Source organism: Lampetra planeri, chromosome 16 (genome assembly GCF_965212315.1).
Source record: "Lampetra planeri chromosome 16, kcLamPlan1.2.h2, whole genome shotgun sequence".
In the NCBI taxonomy this organism is placed as follows: Eukaryota; Metazoa; Chordata; class Hyperoartia; order Petromyzontiformes; family Petromyzontidae; genus Lampetra; species Lampetra planeri.
The window spans coordinates 5,840,009-5,862,850 of NC_136122.1; the positions used below are offsets into that span (position 1 = coordinate 5,840,009).

A 22,842-nucleotide genomic window follows, 5' to 3' on the forward strand; every position below is an offset into this window, starting at 1 on the left:
TTTTAATTTTAAATTCGTTTATTTGGTAATTGTGTTTGATTACTTGAAGGCTTTCAGCTGTTGCACAGGAGCTGATATTAAGCTCCTGTGGATCTAAAAACTGGTCATCATAATGTATTGCTCATCAACAAGTGCTGTCTGCAACTCTTACAAATCACCGTGACTCTCTGGCCTCTATGTGCCATGAAGAAGGGCCGTGCCCTAAAACGCCGCCTATTTTATAACTTCTCCTTTTAGAGCCACAGGTTTATTTACGAATGTGGTGGGGGCTTTTTTCCACAACACTGTAATGTGATGAAGGTCTTAGGACTTGCCAACACCTGTGCTGCTGTATAGAGAGTCAAAGTAGTTCTGACTTGGCTGTTGTAGACTGTTGTTTCATCGAGATTATAGTTACTTCATATTTGAGCCAGGTTCTGCCTTAATCATTATTGTTAACAGCAGAAGTAACAGCAGCAGCATTGTAAGCATCATCATCAAGCATTCATCATCATCGTCATCATCTGTCCATGATCTATACAAAGTAAAACACAAAGGAAATTGGTACTCACCATGGAAATGTGGAATTTCCACCACTGGTTCAGTGTCACAAATGGAGATAAGAGCTGCGCGAAAGCATGTTTGGTCATGGGGGTAATTTCACTTGGCCGGCCTAATAATCATCATAATTTCGTATTTTTACGTAAGCCCCAACAGTTATTGTAAGATCATGCATTTCACTGAGCGTTACGCCATGCATCAGTTTGTCTCGTCCAGCTTCGTCCTCTGGATGACGGCTCTGTGAGCACAGCTCTCAGTCTGATGGCTTGAGCTGATGTAATGCTTCATGATGGTCGCCCTTCGCGTGCCATTGGCAGAACTAAAGTATTCCTGAATGCTCGCTGTCGCTTGAGTTGTCTAAAGTGGGGGCTGGGGGGCACACAGAGCCGCGAACTCGCACATCGTCGTTAACGTGTGCGTGTTGGTTCTCCGATGCGTGGCAAGATGTTAACTGCCTTGCCTCGTATACAGGAGGTTGTGGGTTCGATCCCGACCCTGACACCTGCTGTATGTTTGGCGTTTGTATGGTCTCCCCATTGGTCACGTGGATATTTCTCCTGGTCCACCGTTTTTTTTTCCTACACATTTAGAAACATCGTGCATTTAGAGTATTTGGCTGCTATAAATATCCACATGACGATAAGCTACTTCGTTGAGCTATCATTTGTGACCAGGTTTTGCTTCTGAAGAAGAGCTCTATAGCTCAGTGGGCTTTACCTGGTAAAATAAAACAGTTTAGTTTAGCTTTCGGCTTTTACCATGTAATCACCGCGGAGTCCTACTTTCCACTGCACGTGCTGCTGAAACATTTCCTGAAAACGCCCCAAACAAGTGGAACGAAACGTCGGACATCGTGCCGAACAACGCGCGGAACGACGCGAAAACTCACAGGAGCAGTGCACACCGCAACCGCGAAAACCTACGCAGAAGCTGTGTTTTTGTATTTTCCCAGGACAAGGAGCTGCGTGCCATCTTCCTGCGTCTGTTCGGACGCCTACTGCAGGGCTACCGCTCGTGCCTACAGCTGGTGCGAGTGCAGCCCACGCCCGTGCTGCGCTTCCACAAGGTGATTATGTGACGGGGTCGCGGCCGGGGGTGAGAGCTGTCGCCCCAGCGCAGGAGGAGCACACTGAGACGAAGATTCCCCCTCGTAGCCTCTCTAGACTGCTGGGCCAAGTGCTGTCAGTGAGCACCAATGAAGGCCGGCATGGCGCACTCGTGGGTCGTGTGGCGAGAACCACGCCCAGACGCCTTTTTCTCCCCGGTCTGTAAGTTTCTACACTGCATCAGTTATTAATTTTTAGGCTGATTAAACCTATAGGGGAGCCCCAGGACCGGTTCAGTTATTCGCAATTGGTGTTAGTCCTGAGCAGGAATCGAACTCGGGCCGACGGCTTCGTAGTGCGGTCCACTAACCACTTAACTTCCGTTCCCCATATACACGTTAACACGTATGTTTGCATGTGTTAACGCGTGTGCGAGTGTAAATGTTCGTGCGTGTGTAAATGTGTGTGTGTAATGCGTGCGTGTGTACGTGTGTGTGCGCATGTTGACGTGTGCGCGCATGTGTTAAAGTGCGTGCGCGTGTGCGCGTGTGTAAATGTGCCTGCGCATGTTAACGTGTGCGCGCATGTGTTAAAGTGCGTGCGTGCGCGTGTACGCATGTGCGCGTGTGTAAATGTGCCTGCGCATTTTTATGTTTGTGCGCATTTGCAGTCGGCGTTCCTGGGCCAGCGGGGCCTTGTGGAGGACGACTTCCTGTCGCGGCTGCTCGAGGGCATGTCCTTCGCCACCTTCATCTCCGACAGGGGCCCCCCCTACCGTCCCTGCGACATTTTTGACGAGGTCCTACACCTCAATGCAGCTCCGGTTTCACTCGCAAAGCGTCCAAGTGCGGCCATCAATCTGTAGATCTAAACCAGCTTCCTGTAAATCACGTGACTTCTGTGTGGCCACCCCCAATCTTAATCCCTTCCCTCTCCCTGCCCCCTGTGAAAACAGAGGCTTGTCCGTGCAGCTCACTTCTGCTCACTCCTTCTTTCTCTCTTTCTCTCTTCCCTCCTCCCCTCTCGTCATCCCCGACGTCTCGGCCCGCTCGTTCTTTCTCCCCCTCCTTCCCTTCCTGCCTGGTGCTCCTTTCTCCCTGCTGCTCATCTTGAGCCGTGCCTTCTCCATCTGCCTTTAGGGACTTTCTTCCCAGCAATCCCTTTCCTTTCCTGGTCACCTTGCCCTGTCTGCTGCCCTTTTGTGTAACTGACTCTGTTCCCCTTCCTGTGGCGTGCCAGGGGTAAATGTTTTTTACAAACAATATCACCAACATCTTTACCATCATTAAAAGCAACATCACAACAGCACCAAGACTTATCATCATTATCCTCATCGGTGGGGATGATCGTAATGATGACCATTATTTTCATCTGGGCGGCAGGGTGGCGAAGTGGTAATGCGTGTGCCTGACAGCAAGATGGACCTGGGTTCCATTGCTGACTCAGGCACATCTCTGCGTGGAGTTGTTTTGTTGTTTAGTTCTTGAAGGCAGAGGGGGCATGAAGGAGGTGATGGAACTTGTGTAATATCTAAAGTCGACCAGTCTATTCCAGTCCAACAAATTCACCGTCGAGAAAGCCAACGGACAATTCACACGCGCGGTATTGAAAGGGTAAGATCCAGGTTATATTCTGGTTCTTGATGCTGCTGGGTGTTGTGCAGAGTGTGAATGAGCCGGCTTGGCCATGATGTTGCCCACAGCTGGTGGCGTTTGAGGTGGACCGCATGCGGGCGGAGGAGGGCGACCGGAGGAAGACGCTGAAGCACGTGATGGAGCTGGCTCATCAGCTGTACAGCAACGTGAGCAACCAACTAATTAATCGTTCAATTGGCCATTTAATCTGTCAATAAACCAATATATGAATCGTACGAAAGTCGATCATGCAAACAAACGAGACAAACCACCTTTCGTAATAATAATTTCAACGTATTTACCCGGAGGCGTGAGGAACCAGCAGGAAGGTAGCGAGGCGTTGAGCCGGTGGCAATAATTGCTTAAGTTCTGCGGTCCTCTACGTATCAAGGTGTTTTTTTGGCAATATAATGAGTGTTTACGCGTGGGAGGAAGAAACTAGAGCACCCGGAGAAAACCTCACGTTTGTGGGGATAACACTTTATACCCGTACAAACGGAAGGGATGGAGTCCACATTTTTCCGTACTGCATTCTTGCGAGCTAGGGGTGCGGGCACCACCTCGACGCACACGGGAAGGGGGTTTCACAACATCTTTGTGATGATCCACCGACTCTCGCAGCTTCCACAATGTCGGACTGCAGGCCACGTGGGTAGCCACCGCCGTCTGTTAACTCGGTTAGCCATCACAGCCGTGCACCAGGCAACGTCAGTCACAGCCAGACGGAGGCACCGCTGTGACCCCCGAGAAGACGACTGACGTGGATCAAGCGGAAATCCGTGATGACGTTGATGCTGAAAGAGTGCATCAAGTCTGCTGAGATTCATGCTCGATTGCATGCTGTGTGGGGAGACATTGATGCGTATTGATATGGTGCCATCAAAGGCATTGGCCATGATAATCTCACGGCAGGGGTGAAATTATCGAATTCCCCTCCCACCCTGTGATTAGGTAATTTTTTCTGATTCATAAATCACGAGTTTATTCAAATATTGCTTTTTTTTTGTCTTTGTTGACATCATCTCATTTCTACTGCCTGTTTCGTTTGTACCGCCAACTCTCATTGCTATTGTCTCACCCGTGCCGTCTCGCTTATTGCCTGGCTCGTCTGTATCGTCAATCTCGTTTGTAACGTCTGTTATTGTTGGGTCCAATTGTGTTTTGCCTAAAGCCTGACAGAAAAAAAGTATCCCAAAACATTTGAACGAATTAAAAGTCAATCAACGCCGACGCTCACGATCTGATTGCACTTAAAACGATAAACTATTGTTTTTTTCTTCATGGTTCTTTCGGTAAAGTCACGTAGAAGGGAAGTAATAAAATAATAAAAATAAAACATAATAAAATAATTATCACGACGTTTCGGCCACAACGCAAGCAGCCGTCCTCAGGTGAAGAACAGAAGAACAGGTCTGTCAGAAAGACAGGTCTGTCAGAAAGACAGCGTCTGTCTTTCTGACAGACCTGTTCTTCACCTGAAGACGGCTGCTTGCGTTGTGGCCGAAACGTCGTGAGAATGATTTTATTATGTTTTATTTTTATTATTTTATTATTTCCATTCTACGTGACTTTACCGAAAGAACCAAGAAGATGAATCCCTGCAGTCACGAAAGCTTTAAATCGAAATTTATTGTTATTTTACCAGGTAGGGCCCACTGAGCTTTGTAGTTCTTTTTTCACAAGCGACCTGGCTGCAAATGATATCTCAACGAAGTTGCTTGGCGTGTGAAAATTTGTAGCAGGCAAGTACTCTTAACGCACGTTTCTAAATGTGGAGGGAACAACTGGATGACCCAAAGAAAAATCCACACGACCATGGGGAGAGAGACACCGCAAACTCCAAATATACAGGCGTCAGGGTCGGCATCGAACCCACGACCTCCTGCATACCAGGCGAGGTAGTTAACATCTTAACGAATTGGAATCTCTCCATGCCTATGTCTTGGCCTCGTCTTCGACCTCACCGCATTGTCGTGCCGCTTCCCCCCCCCCCCCTTCCGCGCGGCAGGAGAACCCCAACCCGCACCTGTCGCACCACAAGGTGCCCCGCCCCACAGACGGCGCCCACCTGCGCCTGCACCAGCAGCCCTTCCCACCGCTCGCCGCGGACGCGCTGGAACGCGCCGCGGCAGACGCGTCTTCGCGCCAGCGCAGCGCCACCCCGGCCAGCGCGCGCATCGAGAGGCGTGCCGTGGTGCCCGCGGGGCCGCCCGCTGGTGAGTGGCGGCGATGGCAGCTGGTCCCCGGCCGCGCCCAACGGGCTCCTCGTCCGCTCTCCCCCCGCGAGCGATCGTACGCTTCGGGCGTGAAAGTTATTGCTTGTTTTTAAGAGGTTTTTATTTATTTGCATTCCCGACCGCGTGGTATATTCCAACAATAAACACACTGCCCAGGTGTTGCAGGTCACGTGTGTTTGTGCGCGCGCATGCATGCGTCCTTGTTTACAGGGCTCGATGTTGGGATTTTTACAGCGTTGGCTGAACTTTTGTACTAAACAAACTCACGAGGGGTGGGGGAAAAATGAGAGGGGGAGGGTGTGAGTGGCTAACACGTGGGACGATGAGGAGCTGTGCATATTGCCTGGGGGATCTCGCACAGTTATCAAGGTGTGTGCACTGGTCACACTGGGCCCGGGGGCCTTCGACGTGAGGGTGGGGGGGGGTTTAAATGGGTTCTTGAGGAATGGATTTTTTAAAATCTGCCTCCTTTGCTTTAAGCGTGTGTCCACCAGGTGGTCGAGAATGGCCATGGCTGATAGGTGGAGGTGTTCCATTGCAGTCAGGATGGGGGTTGTGTGAAGGTTAATTTAACGGAGCAAGGGGTGGCTGGGCGGCTCGTAAGTCTGAGCACGGAGCCGCCGGCACCTCTGAGATGCTCGTGAACATTGCCCAACCGTGTGCTGATGTCGTCTCCTGCTGTGTCCCCCTAGCGTCTGCGCTGGACAGGAGCGGCGTGTGCGCCGTGCTGAACAGCGCCCGGCGGCTGGAGGTCATCAAGAACTGCATCACCTACATCTTTGAGAACAACTTGCTGGAGGCCAAGAAGGTATCCCGTCCCTCCATGGGCTCTTGACAATGACGGAGAGTGCTGTGAGAGATGGGGGCAGCACTAACACCAAGTCAGACATCAGCGGACATCTCCCAAAGAGATGGAGCGATGATATGAGATCATGTGCAGGCGCGTGATGGATTGTTGAATCCGCGTGGCTGTACAGGGATGGCGACAGTTTGTGGAGACCAGTGGATAGATCACAGCTGTTGATGTACGTGGGTTATAACGTCATGAAGCCATGTGATACCATCACGTCTGCAGTCGTGACATCAAGTTACATGGTCTGCCAGCATACGTGAGTTTTATTAATTGGCCAACTGGTGGACACTAAACTGAACTATGTTTATTTCACCAGGTAAGGCCCACTGAGCTATATAGATATTTTTCAGAAGTGACCTGGCCACAAATGATGGCTCAATAAAGTGGCTTATCAGGTGGAAATTTATAGCAGCAAAATATTCTAAAAACATGTTTCTAAATATGGAGGGAAAAACCGGAGGACCCGGAGAAAAATCGACGCGACCCTGGGGAGAGCATGCGAACTCCAAATATACCGGCATCGGGGTCGGGATCGAACAAACGACCTCCTGTATACCAGGCGAGCTAGTTAACATCTCGCCACCCAGCAACATTTCTATTTAGTATGCATAGCATTTTGAGTCATCTCACACCTGTGATTATTTGCATCTTGAGAGTAAGAATATATCTCCATTGCTAAATTTATGAATCCTTGCTTGTCCATAATAATGCTGCTGCTGATGATGATCACGGTGACTGATAATGGTTATTGACAGTAATGGTTAGAGTTCAAATGATGATAAAAGTAATCATAGTTTTTTAGATGGGCATCTAATTGCCAAATTTGGCTGCGAGAATTTTTTTTCCACTTAACCGGTTGGTTAACACATTAACAATTGGCACTTTTAACAATTGGCGCTTGCACAATTTTATTATTTTGCCTATATCGGGTGGTGAGGGGTCTCGCGGCGTAATCTCGGCTGGATCGTTACGTGGCCTCGCCCAAAAGAGTCGATTAAGAACCGTACTATTTGTTTCTGCGGAAACCTGCGTGCCGAGAGACAATCGCCTCTCCCGGTCTCTCGCCGCTTCCCCCCACCCCCCTCGCTTTCTCCGCTACGCAGGCGCTGCCAGCCGCCCTGCGAGCGCTCAAGGGCCGCTTGGCGCGCCAGGCCTTCGCCCAGGAGCTTGGCTCGTACGCACAGCAGCCGCGCACCGTGCTCGACCACCAGCAGTTCGACTACGTCGTGCGCATGGTCAACTGTGCCCTGCAGGTGAGCGCCCGCCCACTGCCGGGTGCGCAGCGTGGCACGGCGAATGGTGCTCTGATATTCGCCGACACCCTCGTTGTCTTTTCCCTCTCTCTCTCTCTATTCCGCGCGGCAGGTGGAGGCGCCTGTGGTGGGGGGGGGGGTAAATCTCGAGGATGTTTGTGGATGTCTGTCTGGTATGTATCTGTGTATGTTGAATTTCTTTCGCACTGTACGTAGCCAACCGTGATAATCGGAGGTGCGGGGAAGGACAACAAACTAAACACAAAAAGCAATTCTAAAGAAATGAGCTTTCAGTCTAAGGAAATGACAGTTCAATTTGTCTGATGGGGAGCGGTAGTGTAGTGGTTAGCGTGCTGTGCTATGAACCCGGCTACCCCTTTGGTGGCCGACACAAAGTGACGATTATCTAAAGCAGTCCTAGGCCTCCCCTAGGTTGACTAAGTCTCAAATTAGTTCCTGGTACGGTGTGTAAATGTTGCCACTGGAGGGGGGGCGTGGTACCATGCCGGCCTTCATAGGTTCTCGCTAACAGCACTGGCCCCAATAGTCTGTTTAGGCTATACGGGGGATCTTTGTCTTTGAGAGTGAGCGAAACCCAGATTGTTCTGCAGCTGTGATGACTATGCCGTCGGCAAAGCCGAGAGGGTTAATGTGCCCTCCGTTATGACTTGTTAAGAAGGCTGCAAATATGAGCAAAACAAAGGTCGTGAACAACGCTTGCGCTAGACGACGGAAGATATCTGTGCGAGGGACACAACTATAAAACGCAATCAGAGTATGTGTACCTCGGGGTAATTGTTTAAGGTGCACCGGAATCCAAATAATGAAATTAAGAGGTGGACAAGAGGAAGATTGGAGTGCTTTTGGAAATCTGAATGTGATAATGAGAAGCAGCATTGCCAATGTGCCTACAGAAGAGAGATGCAAATCAATGTATTCATTACCTACTCCGACACGTGGACCAGAAACTTGAATATTAACAAAGAAGTTGGAACAAAAGCTAAAGGTGCACAGACAAGCTAGGAAATGTACATGCTTGGAATATCACTGAGAGACAGAAAGCGGAACGCAGGAATTAGACAACATGCGCAGGTTCGAGACCTGTGTGGACATTGCAAATTCCCAAGTCAAGCGAGGTTATATCCATAGAACCGCCAAGATTGAAGATTGACTTCCCACAAAGTGATATTCGTTTTAATGACGAGGGTGAATGAAGGGCCTGGTCAACGTCGACCGGTACTAGCACTCGCAACCTTCCGAAACCGAGTCGAATATTCTAACCTCGGCATCACGTGGTCTCTCTGCTTTGAATGCGTACGGTGATGTGACAGCAGGTATTTTATTCCCCGCAGGACTGTTCTTGCATGGACGAATATGGGGTGGCAGCCGCCCTGCTTCCCATCACCTCCGTTTTCTGTAGGGTGAGCGATCGGGACGATAGCCAGAGGAAGGTTCTGTTTGGCTATAACCCAGCCACCTAGCCAGCTACGCACCCATTCACATAGCCACCAAGCCAGCCAGTAGTACGGAAATTTACCCACACACTAAACCAACCACTCGGTCACCCACTCATCCATCCAGCCAGGCCCCAGATGCCCAACCAGCCAGCGCCACAGCATTCCGCTGAGACACTCAATGAATCTTTTCTGCCACCGAGACACGTGCCCACGAACCCACCCGCCCAACCAGACCCCAGGCATGCACTCGCCCAGCCACCCATCCAGTCAGCCAGATATCCAGCCACATATCAATTCACCCACCCATCCATCCGTCAACTCGCCCACCCGAACACTTGCTTACCGACTAACCGCCACCCACTCAGATACTCACTCAATCAGTCATCCAGCAACCTGCTGAGACATGTAATCACTCACCCAACCACCTTCCCAATCACTCAATATTCCACCCGGATACTCACCCACGCCCTCAGTCCCCCAGATACCCACCCACGCGCTCAGCCCCCCAGACATCCACCCACGCGCTCAGCCCCCCAGACATCTACCCACACACTCAGCCCCCCAGACATCCACCCACGCAATCAGCCCCCCAGACATTCACCCACACGCTCAGCCAGTGACCGCCGCACTGCGCGTTTCCTCCCCTGTCCGCTGCAGAAGCTGAGCCCGGGCGTGGTGCAGTTTGCCTACACGTGCGTGCAGGAGCACCCGGTGTGGACCAACACGCAGTTCTGGGAGGCAGCCTTCTACAACGACGTGCAGAGAGACATCCGCGCCCTGTACCTCCCGCAGCCTGACAGCGAGGTGACGCTCCGTGCCGCGGTGGGGGGACCGCCCCCGAGCCCGGCGTGGGGTCGGAGCCTTCGTTGGGGGTTAACTCCAATTGCAATTGCGATTTGTAACTTCTTTCACGCTTACCCATGCATCAACAGTTCAAATTGAATGTCCTATTCTATTGAGCGACTGTGTGTCGTTGTCTTCGTGTGGTCCGGGACTGTTCTTGCTGTTGTTTTGCTGCCTTGCCTAAGCTTGGGAATTGGTGTACTTATGCAATTTGAACTTATATACTTTTTTACGAATATTAATTTGTAGTGATTCGCTTACCTTTCCTATACTCTGTTGTAAGTTTGTGACCTACCCCGACTGGACACTAGTGAAAAAGGGAATCATAGCTCATCGGATTTCTCCATAAAGATTATGATTCTGAACTCACCCCATCATGCATACGGAACAGATAAAATGACAAATTGTACTGGAGAGAAACTGGCTCAAAAACTCTACAACAAGCGGCGGACGCGCTCCCGCTAGGCCGCGCCGCTGCTTTTGTTGCGGGTAGAGCGAGAGAAGCGCGGGGCGGGCGGGCGGGCGGGCAGGTGGGGGGGGGGGGCGGCAGCGTCGGCGTGGGGGTGACGTAACCGCGCGAAATCCCCGCGGCAGGACCGCTCGGCGCTGGACGTGGCCGCCGAGCGGCTGCGCTCGTGGCGCCCGGTGGGGGCGGAGCGGCGGCGCGAGGAGGAGGCGGCGGAGGAGGGCGTCGTGTTCAGCCAGGCGGTGCAGTACGCGCACCGCATGGCCTGCCTGCTCGTGCCGCTCGATACGAGCCGCGGACGCGGCCTCCTGCGCGCCAGCGGCGCCTGCGACGGAGAGAGCGGCAGCAACAGCGTGCCCACTAACAGGTGAGGGTTGGGGGGGGGACGCCGGTGGAGGCGTGGGACAGGTGTGTCTGCTGCTGCTGGGAGGAGAGGAGAGGCCATGCGGGACGGGGTGTGTCTTGCTAGGAGGAACAGGTGGCGAGCACGGGTGTGTCTCTGGTTATGGAGAGAGCGATGCAATGCAGGTGTCTGGTTAGGGAGGAAGAGGTTAGGAGGACAAGCACAGGCGTGTCTCTTATTAGGAGGGCAGCGTGTGAGTGGTGTGAGCGCGTGCCGTCTAGAGTCGTGTAGTGAGTGAGTGTGTGAGTGGCGTGAGCGCGTGCCGTCTAGAGTCGTGTAGTGAGTGAGTGTGTGAGTGGCGTGAGCGCGTGCCGTCTAGAGTCGTGTAGTGAGTGAGTGTGTGAGTGGTGCGTGCCGTCTAGAGTCGTGTAGTGAGTGAGTGTGTGAGTGGTGCGTGCCGTCTAGAGTCGTGTAGTGAGTGAGTGTGTGAGTGGTGCGTGCCGTCTTGAGTCGTGTAGTGAGTGAGTGTGTGAGTGGTGCGTGCCGTCTTGAGTCGTGTAGTGAGTGAGTGTGTGAGTGGTGCGTGCCGTCTAGAGTCGTGTAGTGAGTGAGTGTGTGAGTGGTGCGTGCCGTCTTGAGTCGTGTAGTGAGTGAGTGTGTGAGTGGTGCGTGCCGTCTTGAGTCGTGTAGTGAGTGAGTGTGTGAGTGGTGCGTGCCGTCTTGAGTCGTGTAGTGAGTGAGTGTGTGAGTGGTGCGTGCCGTCTTGAGTCGTGTAGTGAGTGAGTGTGTGAGTGAGTGGTGCGTGCCGTCTTGAGTCGTGTAGTGAGTGAGTGTGTGAGTGGTGCGTGCCGTCTTGAGTCGTGTAGTGAGTGAGTGTGTGCGTGGTGCGCGCCGTCTTGAGTCGTGTAGTGAGTGAGTGTGTGAGTGGTGCGTGCCGTCTAGAGTCATGTAATGAGTGAGTGTGTGAGTGGTGCGTGCCGTCTTGAGTCGTGTAGTGAGTGAGTGTGCGCGTGGTGCGCGCCGTCTTGAGTCGTGTAGTGAGTGAGTGTGTGAGTGGTGCGCGCCGTCTAGAGTCATGTAGTGAGTGAGTGTGTGAGTGGTGCGTGCCGTCTTGAGTCGTGTAGTGAGTAAGTGTGCGCGTGGTGCGCGCCGTCTTGAGTCGTGTAGTGAGTGAGTGTGTGCGTGGTGCGCGCCGCGTGCCAGCGTGGGGGGCAGCGTGGGCGAGAGCTTCGACATGGAGAGCGGCTTCGAGGAGGCAGACGGCGCCGACGTGGCGGGGACCGTGACGCGCTTCGTGATGCGCTTCGCCGACAAGGTGTGCACCGAGTGCGGCGTCACCAACGAGCACGTCCGAGCGCTGGACGCCATGCTGCCCGGTGAGCGACGACCGCGGCGGTGTTCGTGCACGTCCGGTTAGCGCTGTTTGGCTACGTACGGTGCGAAAGAAGTTGAGCATCTTACATGCATGTACGTGCGTGACCAGCGTTTTTAGTGCACGGTCTCAATCTGTGGGTTTCGCGCTTGTTCCGTTTGGCCCCTCGGAGCCGTCGCTCGGTAAAACGAATAAAACACTCTTTTGTTCTTTCGGTAAAGTCATGTAGAAAGAAAATTAATTAAATAGAATACGACGTTTCGATTGCAACATCAGGTATGAATGACTGAGAAAACAAATCTAGTAAACTTAGAAATATAATGCATTACAACACAGATTACGTTCTTCCAAATATTGCTAAATTTGAGAGACTAAACAAAACACTTTGCTGGCGAATGTTTTCGTCCCCAATTTTGTTACCTCCAGTCACACTGAACGGTGGCACGCCTTCACCCCGTTCCTCCTCCCTTCTCCCCCTCCTCCTCCCCTTTCTTCCCTTTCTTTCCTTCCTCTTGCATGAATATTCCGTACGTCAGCAAAGTTTGGGGGAGCGGTGGGTGGTGCAGTGATGAGCTCACTGCTCTATGAACCCCGGGGGGGGGGCGTACTTTAGTTCAGTTCCTGACCATGACTGACATCGGTGATGATTCGCTGAGCTCGACTTAGCACCCGGTCTAAAAACCCTCACGGTAACTCTGCACGTTGACGAGTTTGTCCGCGTGAACTCCCCGCGCGCGCGCGTTGGTCGCTCGTGAACTCTCGATGCCGTTCACGTTCGTTGCAGGAATCGTCGCCCTTCACTTGGAGTCCCTGGAAGCTGTTCACCGGGAGAGCAAGCGCCTGCCGCCCATTCAGAAGGTGACGCAGTGTGGTCGCGTGTACTCACAAGCAGCATGGCTCTTCTGCAGAGACACATACAAACACACACATACAAAGATAAAGATCCCCCATATAGCCTTAACAGACTGTAGGGGCAAGTGCTGTTAGCGAGCACCTATGAAGGCCGGAACGGTACACGAGGGGGTGGGTGGCCAGCACCACGCCCGACCGCCTTTGTCTCCCTAGTGGCAATGTTTACACACCGCACCAGGTACTCATTTGAGGCTTAGTCGACCTAGGGGAGGCCTGGGACCGGTTCAGATAATCGTCACTGGTGTTGGCCGTGAGCGGGAATCGAACTCGTGTCGCCGGGTTCATAGCGCAGCGCGCTAACCGCTACACTACCGCTCCCCACAACACATACAAAGATAAAGATCCCCCACATACATCCACATGGACACGTACACACACATGCACTCGCACAGCATACCTATATTTTTTGGGCTCTCTGCCAATACTGAGTCTGTTCTCTCTCCCCTTCTCTGTTAATCTCCGTCTTTTCTCTTGTCTCACTCTTTGTCCCTGTCTCTCCTTTTTCTCTGTCTCTTTCTATCTCATTGTAACTCTCTTTCTCCCTTCACCCCCTCCTACCCACCACTCCCTCCCCCCCCCATATGTCCCCTCCTCACCCTCTATCCCCTCACTCCCTCCTCCCCACCTCTCCCTCATCTCCACCTCCTCTCTCTCTCTCCTCCCTCACCTCACCCCCCTCCCCGTCGCCACGGCAGCCCAAGATCGTGCGCCCGCTGCTGCTGCCCGGCGAGGAGCTGCTCATGGAGGGCCTCCGCGCCGTCCTGCTGCCCGACGGGCGCGACGGCACGGTGGGGGGCCGCCTCCTGGGGGGCCCCCCGCTCCTGCCCGCCGAGGGAGCCGTCTTCCTCACCACCTACCGCGTCATGTTCCGCGGGGCGCCCAGCGACCCCCTGGGTGAGCGCCGTGCTCGCGCACAACCACTTCTGCAGCAGCAGCAGCAGCAGCGGCGGCGACGGCAGAAACAGTAGTAGAAGTGGCGGCAGTCGCCACAGAAGAAGCAGCAGCAGGATTACTGGCAAGTAGCAGCAGTAGCCACAGAAGAAGTGGCAGCAGTAGCCACAGAAGAAGCAGCAACAGTAGCCACAGAAGAAGCAGTAGAAGGATCACTGGCAAGTAGCAGCAGGAGCCACAGAAGAAGCAGCAGCAGTAGGCACAGAAGAAGCAGCAGCAGGATCCACAGAAGAAGTAGCAGCAGGATCACTGGCAAGTTGCAGAGGTCGCCACAGAGGAAAAAGCGGCAGATGTGGCAGCAGCAACAGCAGCAGTATCCACAGAGGACGCAGCAGTAGCATCAGCAGTATCACTGGCAGCAGTAGAAGTAACAGTGGCAGCAGCAGATGGAGCACCATCAGTAGCGGTTGTATTAGCAGTGGACAGCAGCAGAAGCAACAGATGCGTCAGAGGCGAAAGTATCAGCTCTGGTTTGAAGAGCATCAGCGGTAGCAAGACCAAAATAAGCCTGAGGAATAAGAACGGTAGGAGAAGAAATAGCAGCAGCAGTAACAGGGCAGTAGTACTAGCAGCAGCAGCAGTAACAGGGCAGTAGGTACTAGCAGCAGCAGCAGTAACAGGGCAGTAGTACTAGCAGCAGCAGCAGCAGTAACAGGGCAGTAGGTACTAGCAGCAGCAGCAGCAGTAACAGGGCAGTAGTACTAGCAGCAGCAGCAGCAGTAACAGGGCAGTAGTACTAGCAGCAGCAGCAGTAACAGGGCAGTAGTACTAGCAGCAGCAGCAGCAGTAACAGGGCAGTAGTACTAGCAGCAGCAGCAGTAACAGGGCAGTAGTACTAGCAGCAGCAGCAGCAGTAACAGGGCAGTAGTACTAGCAGCAGCAGCAGCAGTAACAGGGCAGTAGGTACTAGCAGCAGCAGCAGCAGTAACAGGGCAGTAGTACTAGCAGCAGCAGCAGCAGCAGCAGCAGTAACAGGGCAGTAGGTACTAGCAGCAGCAGCAGTGTCAGCATGGGGATGTCCCGCCTGGCAGAGGTCGCAACCGGGTACCCGATACCCGTACCCGGCCGGGTACGGGTACCCGTTTGCGACCCTAGTGCGGCCGGGTACGTGTACGGGTAGGCCGTGAGTCACTGGTGAGTAACCGTTTGTCACTCATTTCCCAACGTCTTGTCTCTTCTCACAATTCAAGTTCCTAGAATCAACCCACCCGCGCCTGCAACATGGCTTCATCCCAGAGGTCGCAATTGGGTACCCGTACCCTACCCGATACCCGGCCGGGTACGGGTAGCTGGGTATCGGGTAGGGTACGGGTACCCGTTTGCGACCCTGGTGCGGCCGGGTACGGGTACGGGTAAGGAATCAAAACCCGTTTGCGACCTCTGCCGCCTGGTGACCTGCTCACAGTCTCTCTTATCAAAAGACCCGATGTCTCTCAGCGGGTTCTCAAGTCACTGTCGTCGACAAAGTGTCTCCCTGCTCATGCAAGGGTGGTTCGGCGTTCGTTTCCACATGTGGTCCGCAGCCAGAGGTAGACATTCCCCATTCCTGTGGTTGGGCCCAGTTTGTCCAAAGGACGACCGCCATTGATTTCCCGCAAAGCTGATGCGAATGTAATTATGAACATGAGCATCGAAGGTTGACGGGCAGGGTTGACTTCCAAATGGGATTTGAACCCACGGCCCTTTTGACTGCAAATTATTAAGAGCTGTGGCGCAGCGCTTTCTATCCAGAGGTCGCCGTTTCGATGTGCGAGGGTGGCAGTTGAAACAGAGGCGCACGTTTGTTAAATACTCACACCGATGTCCACCCAGCAGCGTAAATAGTCATTCCACTATTCTGTCAGTTGGCAGGTTGCGTGCGGTGGCGTCAACTTAGCCTCGAATGAGTACTCGGTGCGATGTGTAAACATCGCCACTCGGGAGACAAAGGTGGCCGGGCGTGGTGTTGGCCACCCACCCCCTCGTGTCCCGAGCCAGCCGTCATAGGCGCTCGCTAACAGCACTTGCCCCTACAGTCTGTGAAGGCTACACGGGGGATCTTTGTCTTTGTTCCGTGCAGTGGGCGAGTACCCGGTGGTGCGCAGCTTCCCCGTGTCGTCACTCACCAAGGAGAAGCGCGTCTCGGTGCACGCGCAGCTCCACCAGGACGTGCACGAGGGCCTGCAGCTGCAGTCGGCCACCTTCCAGGTAGGGCACCCGGCACGGCACGGCACCAAACACAGCGTCCAGTACCACACCCAGCACAGGATCCAACACAGGACCCAGCACATGCCACTCACTGGTCATTTCCACGCAGCTTTATCCACACACACACACACACGCACGCAGCTTAATACACAGGTAAAGACAAAAATCCACCGTGTAGGCTGAACAGACTGTTGGGGCAAGTGCTGTTAACGAGCACCTCTGAATGCCGGCACTGCGCACGAGGAAGTGGGTGGCCAACACCACGCCCGGCACCCTTTGTCTTCCCAGTAGCGATTTTTACACATCACACCAGGTACTCATTTGAGGCTGAATCGACCTAGGGAAGGCCCAGGACCGGTTCAGATAATCATCACTGGTGTTGGCCATGAGCGGGAATTGAACTTGGGTCATTGGGTTTGTAGCGCAGCACGCTAACTGCTACACTACCGCTCCCCTAATACACACGTACACGGCTTAATACACACACACCTTGATACACACACACAGCTTGATACACACACATACACCTTGATACACACACACAGCTTGATACACACACACAGCTAAATAAACCCAACACAGAACCCCGCACATGCCACTCACTGGTTATTGGCACGCAGCTAAATACACACAAACAGTTTAAAATGCACCTTCCAGCGAGCCTTCGACACTTTGCATGGCCTCCAGGTGTGCCTAGCCTGGCACAAGTGCTGTGGTGACATCACCGCCACTGCGACGAGTAGTTGGTTTTCTTGTTGGAGCTGGCCACACCACCCATCCCTGTCTCACCCCGGCCTCAGCAGGTGCTCACTACAACAGCCTTTGCTCCTGTGGTCTTTAAGGGAGAATTTCTAACATCTACCAACTAAGGTTGAACGCTTTTATTGCATTCGCTCTGTTTGTCCTGAATGGGAGGCGATTGTGACTGTCGTAAAAATGATCCAATAAGAACAGAGTAGTATAAAGCTGCGTCAGCTGTGCGAGACTCATCCTTCTGAAATTCGGCCAAATTGATCAAAGGGTTTCCCAAACGTTGGAGACGCAAACCAAAGCAAACGCGCAAACACATTTTCCCCTGCCGGCTAGCTGCCGGTTTACAAATAATTTTTGAGACGAAGCGCGTTTAGGAAGGCGCGTTGCACAGAGTGCTCACGAGTGCGTCATTCCCCGCGGGCTTGTCCCCTCGCTCTCGGGGCAGCTGCTGAAGCTCGGCTTCGACGTGGAGGTCAGCTCGGAGACGGTGGAGGGATTCCGGCGGCACCTGGCGCGCCTGCGATTCCCCCCCTCGGCGCTCGCCACGTTCGCCCTGTCGCACTGCGCCGGCTCGGCCCAGAGCCTGGCCCTGAAGCCCAAGGAGAAGCACAACCAGTCGATCGTGTGAGTAGCGCGGCCGCCCACTCGCCCGGCTCGTCCGCTCCCTCGCACGGTGCCGCACGCACTCGTCCCGCTGGCTTGCCGGCGTCCGCTCGCTCAATCGCTCGCTCGCTCGCTCAGTCGTTCTCTTGAGCACGTCCTTGCTCATTCGCTCTTTCACTCGCTCACCCTCTCACACACTAAACAGTTCCCAGATTTTGCACGCATTTCGGATCAAAAGCAATGAATGTAGCTGCCCCAACGTTTCGTCTCTTGGCATCTGCACTCAGCCGTCTGTGTCCTCATTTAAACTGACAGCATTAAAATGACTAAAGTTAAAGTGTGAATGTAATCTTTCAATATAATTGCTATTCTTACGTTTGTTTGTTTTTTATCTGTAATTGTGGAATGCTTTGATGTTGTCTACTAGCCGAGTCGCCCTTGCAAAAGAGATTCTTAGCTCAACTGGCTTTACTCACCAGCCTATTCAATATATCCCCGCACCTCCAATTAACACGGTTGGCGAAGTAAGAAGTTCAACAGACATATATACATCAATATCTCAATTTATAGTTTACATGCTCACTAACTTTCTCAAAGACAAAGATTCCCCCGTATAGCCTTAACAGACTGTAGGGGCAAGTGCTGTTAGCGAGCACCTATGAAGGCCGGAACGGTACATGAGGGGTGGGTGGCCAGTACCACGCCTGATGTCTTTGTCTCCCCTGTGGCGATGTTTACACAGGTACTCATTTGAGGCTGAGTCGACCTAGGGGAGGTCCGGGACCGGTTCAGATTATCGTCACTGGTGTTGGCCGTGAACGGGAATTGAACCCGTGTCGCCGGGTTCATAGCGCAGCGTAGCGCTAACCGCTGCACTACCGCTCCCCATTAACTTTCTCACCCACTCACTCACTTCGCTTACTGATAGCGCTCATTTCCTGTCTTTCTCGCTCGCTCACTCACTCACCGCCTCACACGTACGAGCCCACTCACTTATTCGTATGCTCGCTACCTCCATCACTCGCACACTTGATCTCTCAACTCACCAACTCAGGCCCGCGCTCGTTCATGCGCCCACTCACTCGCTCATTCACGCGCCCACCGTCGCTCACCTGCGCTGCGGTTGTTGCTGTGCAACTCTCTCCCTGTCATCGCAGCTCGATATCAAAGAACATCGTGAGGAACGCCAAGGCTGGAATGAGGACCATCGGCTTGCAGATCCCGACCAAGAAGAAGCTGGGCATGCAGCCCGGCCATTGCTTGCCCGTCATGCAGGAAGACGACACACTCTCCAGTGAGACACACAGCTCCCTCCTCCCTCTCCTTCCTCTCCTCCCCTCCTCCCTCTCCTCCCCTCCTCCCTCTTTCCACCGTTACTCGAGGCTCACGGCCACATCCTCACACTGATGCCATTCACGTTTAGCCACCGGTGGTATTCACCAAAGGGCATGACCCATTGTGTTGTTTATTTTGCACTTATCCTACACGTTGTAAAATAACGTTTTACCAACCAGTGGGAGAGGAAATATCCCTGAATTCTCCACTCCAGCAACCAAAGCAAGCCCTCGGTCAGCCTTTGCCAAGTGGAAGGTTTCTTATGCTGTTCACATAATCAGAAACTCTCTTTACTCAGCCATCCGTGCTGTTGACTTACTGGCCCTGTTGAATTCCAAGCTCCAAGGCCTTCGGTTTTTTCCCCCTCTTGCCTATGATTGACCGGCTGCTCACACATGTGGCTGGCCGTAGGGCTGGCCGTCTGGCCGGCCGTGTGGCCGGCCGTGTGGCTGTTGGTGCCGCCGCAGTCTCTGAGGGTCGGCAGCCCTAACTCTCGTGGGAGCTCTAAAACTCCGTGGCTTTGCCTTGTCGACATTGCTCGCGGTGTCGTCGCTGGGGACACGGCCGTCGTCGTGGCTGACTATGCCGTGCGGCGGGATTGTGCGTGCCTGCGTGCGGCCGCAGTTTCCGAGGACGGCGAGCCTCCCGAGGGCAGCCCCACGCTGCGGCCGGAGCGCGCGACGCTGGAGCGGCGCTCGGAGCGCTTGTGCTGCCTCGACTACCAGCGCCTGGGCCTGGGCACGCTCAGCAACAGCCTGAACCGCGCCGGCACCGAGCCCTTCCGCATCACAGCCGCCAACCGCCTCTACCACCTCTGCCACAGGTGGCCGGCCAGCTCTCCGCTGTTGTCTCTTTTTCCGCAGTGTCGTTACAATACGGCTGTTACCTATTCACGGGCAAATCACACGGGAACGCTTGGATGGGCTACCACCGTGCAATGACAGGTGTTTTTACGGGCTGCGGGGCTACGTTGTGAGCAGCAATGTCTCTTGTTGTAGTGGACTTTCATCCCCGCATTCGCCAACCCACACTGATCCAGCGTGGTGAAGTATGGTCTGATAACCACTATGACCCCCACTCATCTAGCAGTGGATTGATAGCGGGCTGTACATTTGTGTACATGCTATTATTGGTGTCATGTCATGAGACAAAGTGTCCATTCGGAAACTGATGCAATTCACCACAGGATTTTCGACTGAGAATTGTTTGTCATATGCAAATCGTACTAATATCGTGCTTTATTCTCAGAGCTATAATTTGGCCAAATTCAGCTCAAAGCATTTTTTGCGCATTCATTGGTAACCAGGCTGAGACCATCAATATGCCACCATTGAGAACTCACTTTAATTCTCGATTCGAACCCATGCTCTCAGCAGTGCTGTGACCTCTGATCCACCTCGCCACCTTTGACCTGGAAGCTTCACCTATGTGTAGATAAGTACACGGATGGTGTCCTCGTGTAGCCAAACAGAATGTTGTGCTGTTTGCGAGCACCTCAGTAGCGTAACGAGTATGGGGGCAGGAGGGTGCCTTGCCCCCACCCCCCCTGGTGGCCAAGCCTACGAGTTGGGGGGCCCCCTTGACAACCGCCGTGAGATATGTTTTCAACAACGGTGCAAAAAAAAAACCACATAAACTTATTTAAAACGCGGTTTACATTCATTTTTACGAACATGCTTTCATTTACGTTTCACGTTTTATTGTACTTTAATTAGAGCAGTAACGTTTGGCCTCTGCAAATCGCGCAAATCAAATATCGGGGCCCCACATGACCGATTGCCGCACCCCCCTGAGCCGATAATGTGGTCACGCGACTGGAGCATCCCCTCCTCTGGTCTCCACAATCCACGAGGGAGGTGATGTGGCCAGCCCGAGGTATTGGTTTAAGGCTGAGCCCGCCATGAGGAAAGGAGGTAGCTGGACAGATTCAAGTAGCACACATGCCATTGACGTCAGCCGTGGCTGGGATCTGGCCACGAACAGTGTACAAACCACTCTACCACTGCTCCCCATGGACACATACCTACACGTACGTACACTCGCGTACGCATGGCGTGCTTCTGGATTGCTTCTACACTTGCCCAGCGTGGGCGTCATCGAAGCTGACAAGTTGATATTTTTATAGTGGTGGTGACTGATGATATTAAATATTACAGTGATCATGCTGCTGATATTGAAATACTGCTAATGCTGTTTCTGCAGCATCGATGATGATGATGATGATAACAATGCTATTGGTGGTGACACAGACAAAGATGATTGAGGCTGTTGGTAATAATGATGGTGACGCTGCTTATGACAATAATGCTGCTGATGATCATGGATCTGCTGCTGCTGATGATAATGATGACGATGAATCTCCTTCTCCAGCTGCTGCCGATGGCTCCATTTGTAATGCTGCTGTAGCTGCTGCTGCCGACAATGACACCAATGGCAACGGCAGTGACGATGACGTTAAACAACACTCACGTGGGCAACCTCCTCCCCTCCTGTGCACCGTCCCCCCCCCCACCCCGTCTCCCCCCAGCTACCCGGGGCTGCTGATCGTGCCGCAGGCGGCGAGCGACGCGGCGTTGCAGCGCGTGTCTCGCTGCTACCGTCAGGGCCGGCTGCCCGTGGTGTGCTGGCGCCACCCGCGCGCCCGCTCTGTGCTGCTGCGCTCGGGGGGGCTGCAGCAGAAGGGGGTTGTGGGAGGCCTCTTCCGCAACCCCAGCCCCCACGGCAGCGGAAACGGTGGCCTCGGTGAGCTCTCCGTACCCCCTCGTGTCCCCCCCCCCCCGCCCAACCCTTGGCGAACTGAAATCAGAGACGTTAATATTTGTCGACGAAGCGTTTTTTTTTGCATATATTTTGATAGAACGTGAATTGTGAGTCGACGAAGGTGATCGAGAATGACGGTCACTGCGGCTGGTCCACCGAAGATCAAATTACGGACGATCATCATCATCACTCTTGTCACCTTCATTATTAGATCCACTGAGGCTGTCCCGGGTAATCAAAGCAGTCATCGTCATTATATAATGCAGTGGTTGTGACTGCCATTGCGGGCTTCATTGGTCAAATAATAAATTGATTGATTGATCAGGTGATTGATTGCTTGATTTTGTCAGCTGGTTGGTTTGCTGATGGCCAAGTGATTGATTGGGCGCCTAAATTGATTGGCTGACTGAATGATTCTCTGATTGTACGATTGGTTGGCTGATTGATTTATTGGGTGGCTGATTGCCAGATTAATTTATTTATGACTGATTTATCATCATCAGCTGATTGATTGATCGGTCAGCTGATTGATCAGATAATTATAATCGATCGGTCGGCAGTTTGGTTTTATTATTTTGTTTATTGGTCGGTCGGTCTGACCAATCGATTCGCTGATTGATCGATTGATCTCTTGATTGGTTGATTTGACACCCGAATCAGGTCCGGCCTCGTCCGAGTCCTCTGCGAGCCTGGAGCAGGAGAAGTACCTGCTGGCCATCATGGCCACCATGCCAGGGGCGGCCGCGGAGATCTGGGGTCGCGGGGTCACCGTCCGCGGGTCCCAGGCCAACCATGACGCCGGTGAGACTTCGCGGACGCTCATCGCTAACAGCACCCGCCCCAACGCTCCGTGAGGCTGCGGGTTAAGGTGCACGTGTGTGCAGTTGCGTGGGGAGCGGTCGTGTAGCGGTTAGCGCGCCGCGCTACGAACCTGGCGACCCGAGTTCCATTACCGCTCGTGGCCTACACCAGCGGCGATTATCTTAAACGTTTCTGGGCCTCCCCTAGGTCGACTCAGCCTCGAATGAGTTGATGGGGTGGTGTGTAAACGTCGCCACTGGGGAGACAAAGACGGCCGGGCACGGTGCTGACCACCTTCCCCCTTGTGTGCTGTCTTGGCCCTCATAGGTGGTCACTAACACCACTTGCTCCTTACAGTCTGTTAAGGCTGCACGGGGGATCTTGTTTGCAGGTGTGTGTATCGTGGGGAGCTGCAGTGTCGTGGTTGTTCCACTGCACTGTGAACACGACTGCTGGAGTTCAATTCTCAGCAATGGCTATGCACTGGTGGCTGTTG

At 53.3% G+C, this 22,842-nt stretch overlaps 1 protein-coding gene across 1 annotated transcript in view; it reads left to right on the forward strand.

Moving 5' to 3' along the window:
- LOC144722958 (myotubularin-related protein 5-like) overlaps nt 1–22,842 on the forward strand; it is a 97,139-nt gene that overhangs the window by 57,845 nt on the left and 16,452 nt on the right. Inside the window, exons 11-28 of the mRNA XM_078601408.1 lie at nt 1,493–1,606; nt 2,257–2,385; nt 3,289–3,387; nt 5,229–5,436; nt 6,150–6,265; nt 7,414–7,563; nt 8,916–8,984; nt 9,678–9,824; nt 10,458–10,696; nt 11,876–12,048; nt 12,829–12,902; nt 13,652–13,850; nt 15,967–16,094; nt 17,293–17,471; nt 18,608–18,744; nt 19,410–19,608; nt 21,313–21,527; nt 22,206–22,346. Coding sequence (XP_078457534.1) covers nt 1,493–1,606; nt 2,257–2,385; nt 3,289–3,387; nt 5,229–5,436; nt 6,150–6,265; nt 7,414–7,563; nt 8,916–8,984; nt 9,678–9,824; nt 10,458–10,696; nt 11,876–12,048; nt 12,829–12,902; nt 13,652–13,850; nt 15,967–16,094; nt 17,293–17,471; nt 18,608–18,744; nt 19,410–19,608; nt 21,313–21,527; nt 22,206–22,346 — 2,716 coding nt within the window. The remainder of the gene's footprint in view (nt 1–1,492; nt 1,607–2,256; nt 2,386–3,288; nt 3,388–5,228; nt 5,437–6,149; nt 6,266–7,413; nt 7,564–8,915; nt 8,985–9,677; nt 9,825–10,457; nt 10,697–11,875; nt 12,049–12,828; nt 12,903–13,651; nt 13,851–15,966; nt 16,095–17,292; nt 17,472–18,607; nt 18,745–19,409; nt 19,609–21,312; nt 21,528–22,205; nt 22,347–22,842) is intronic.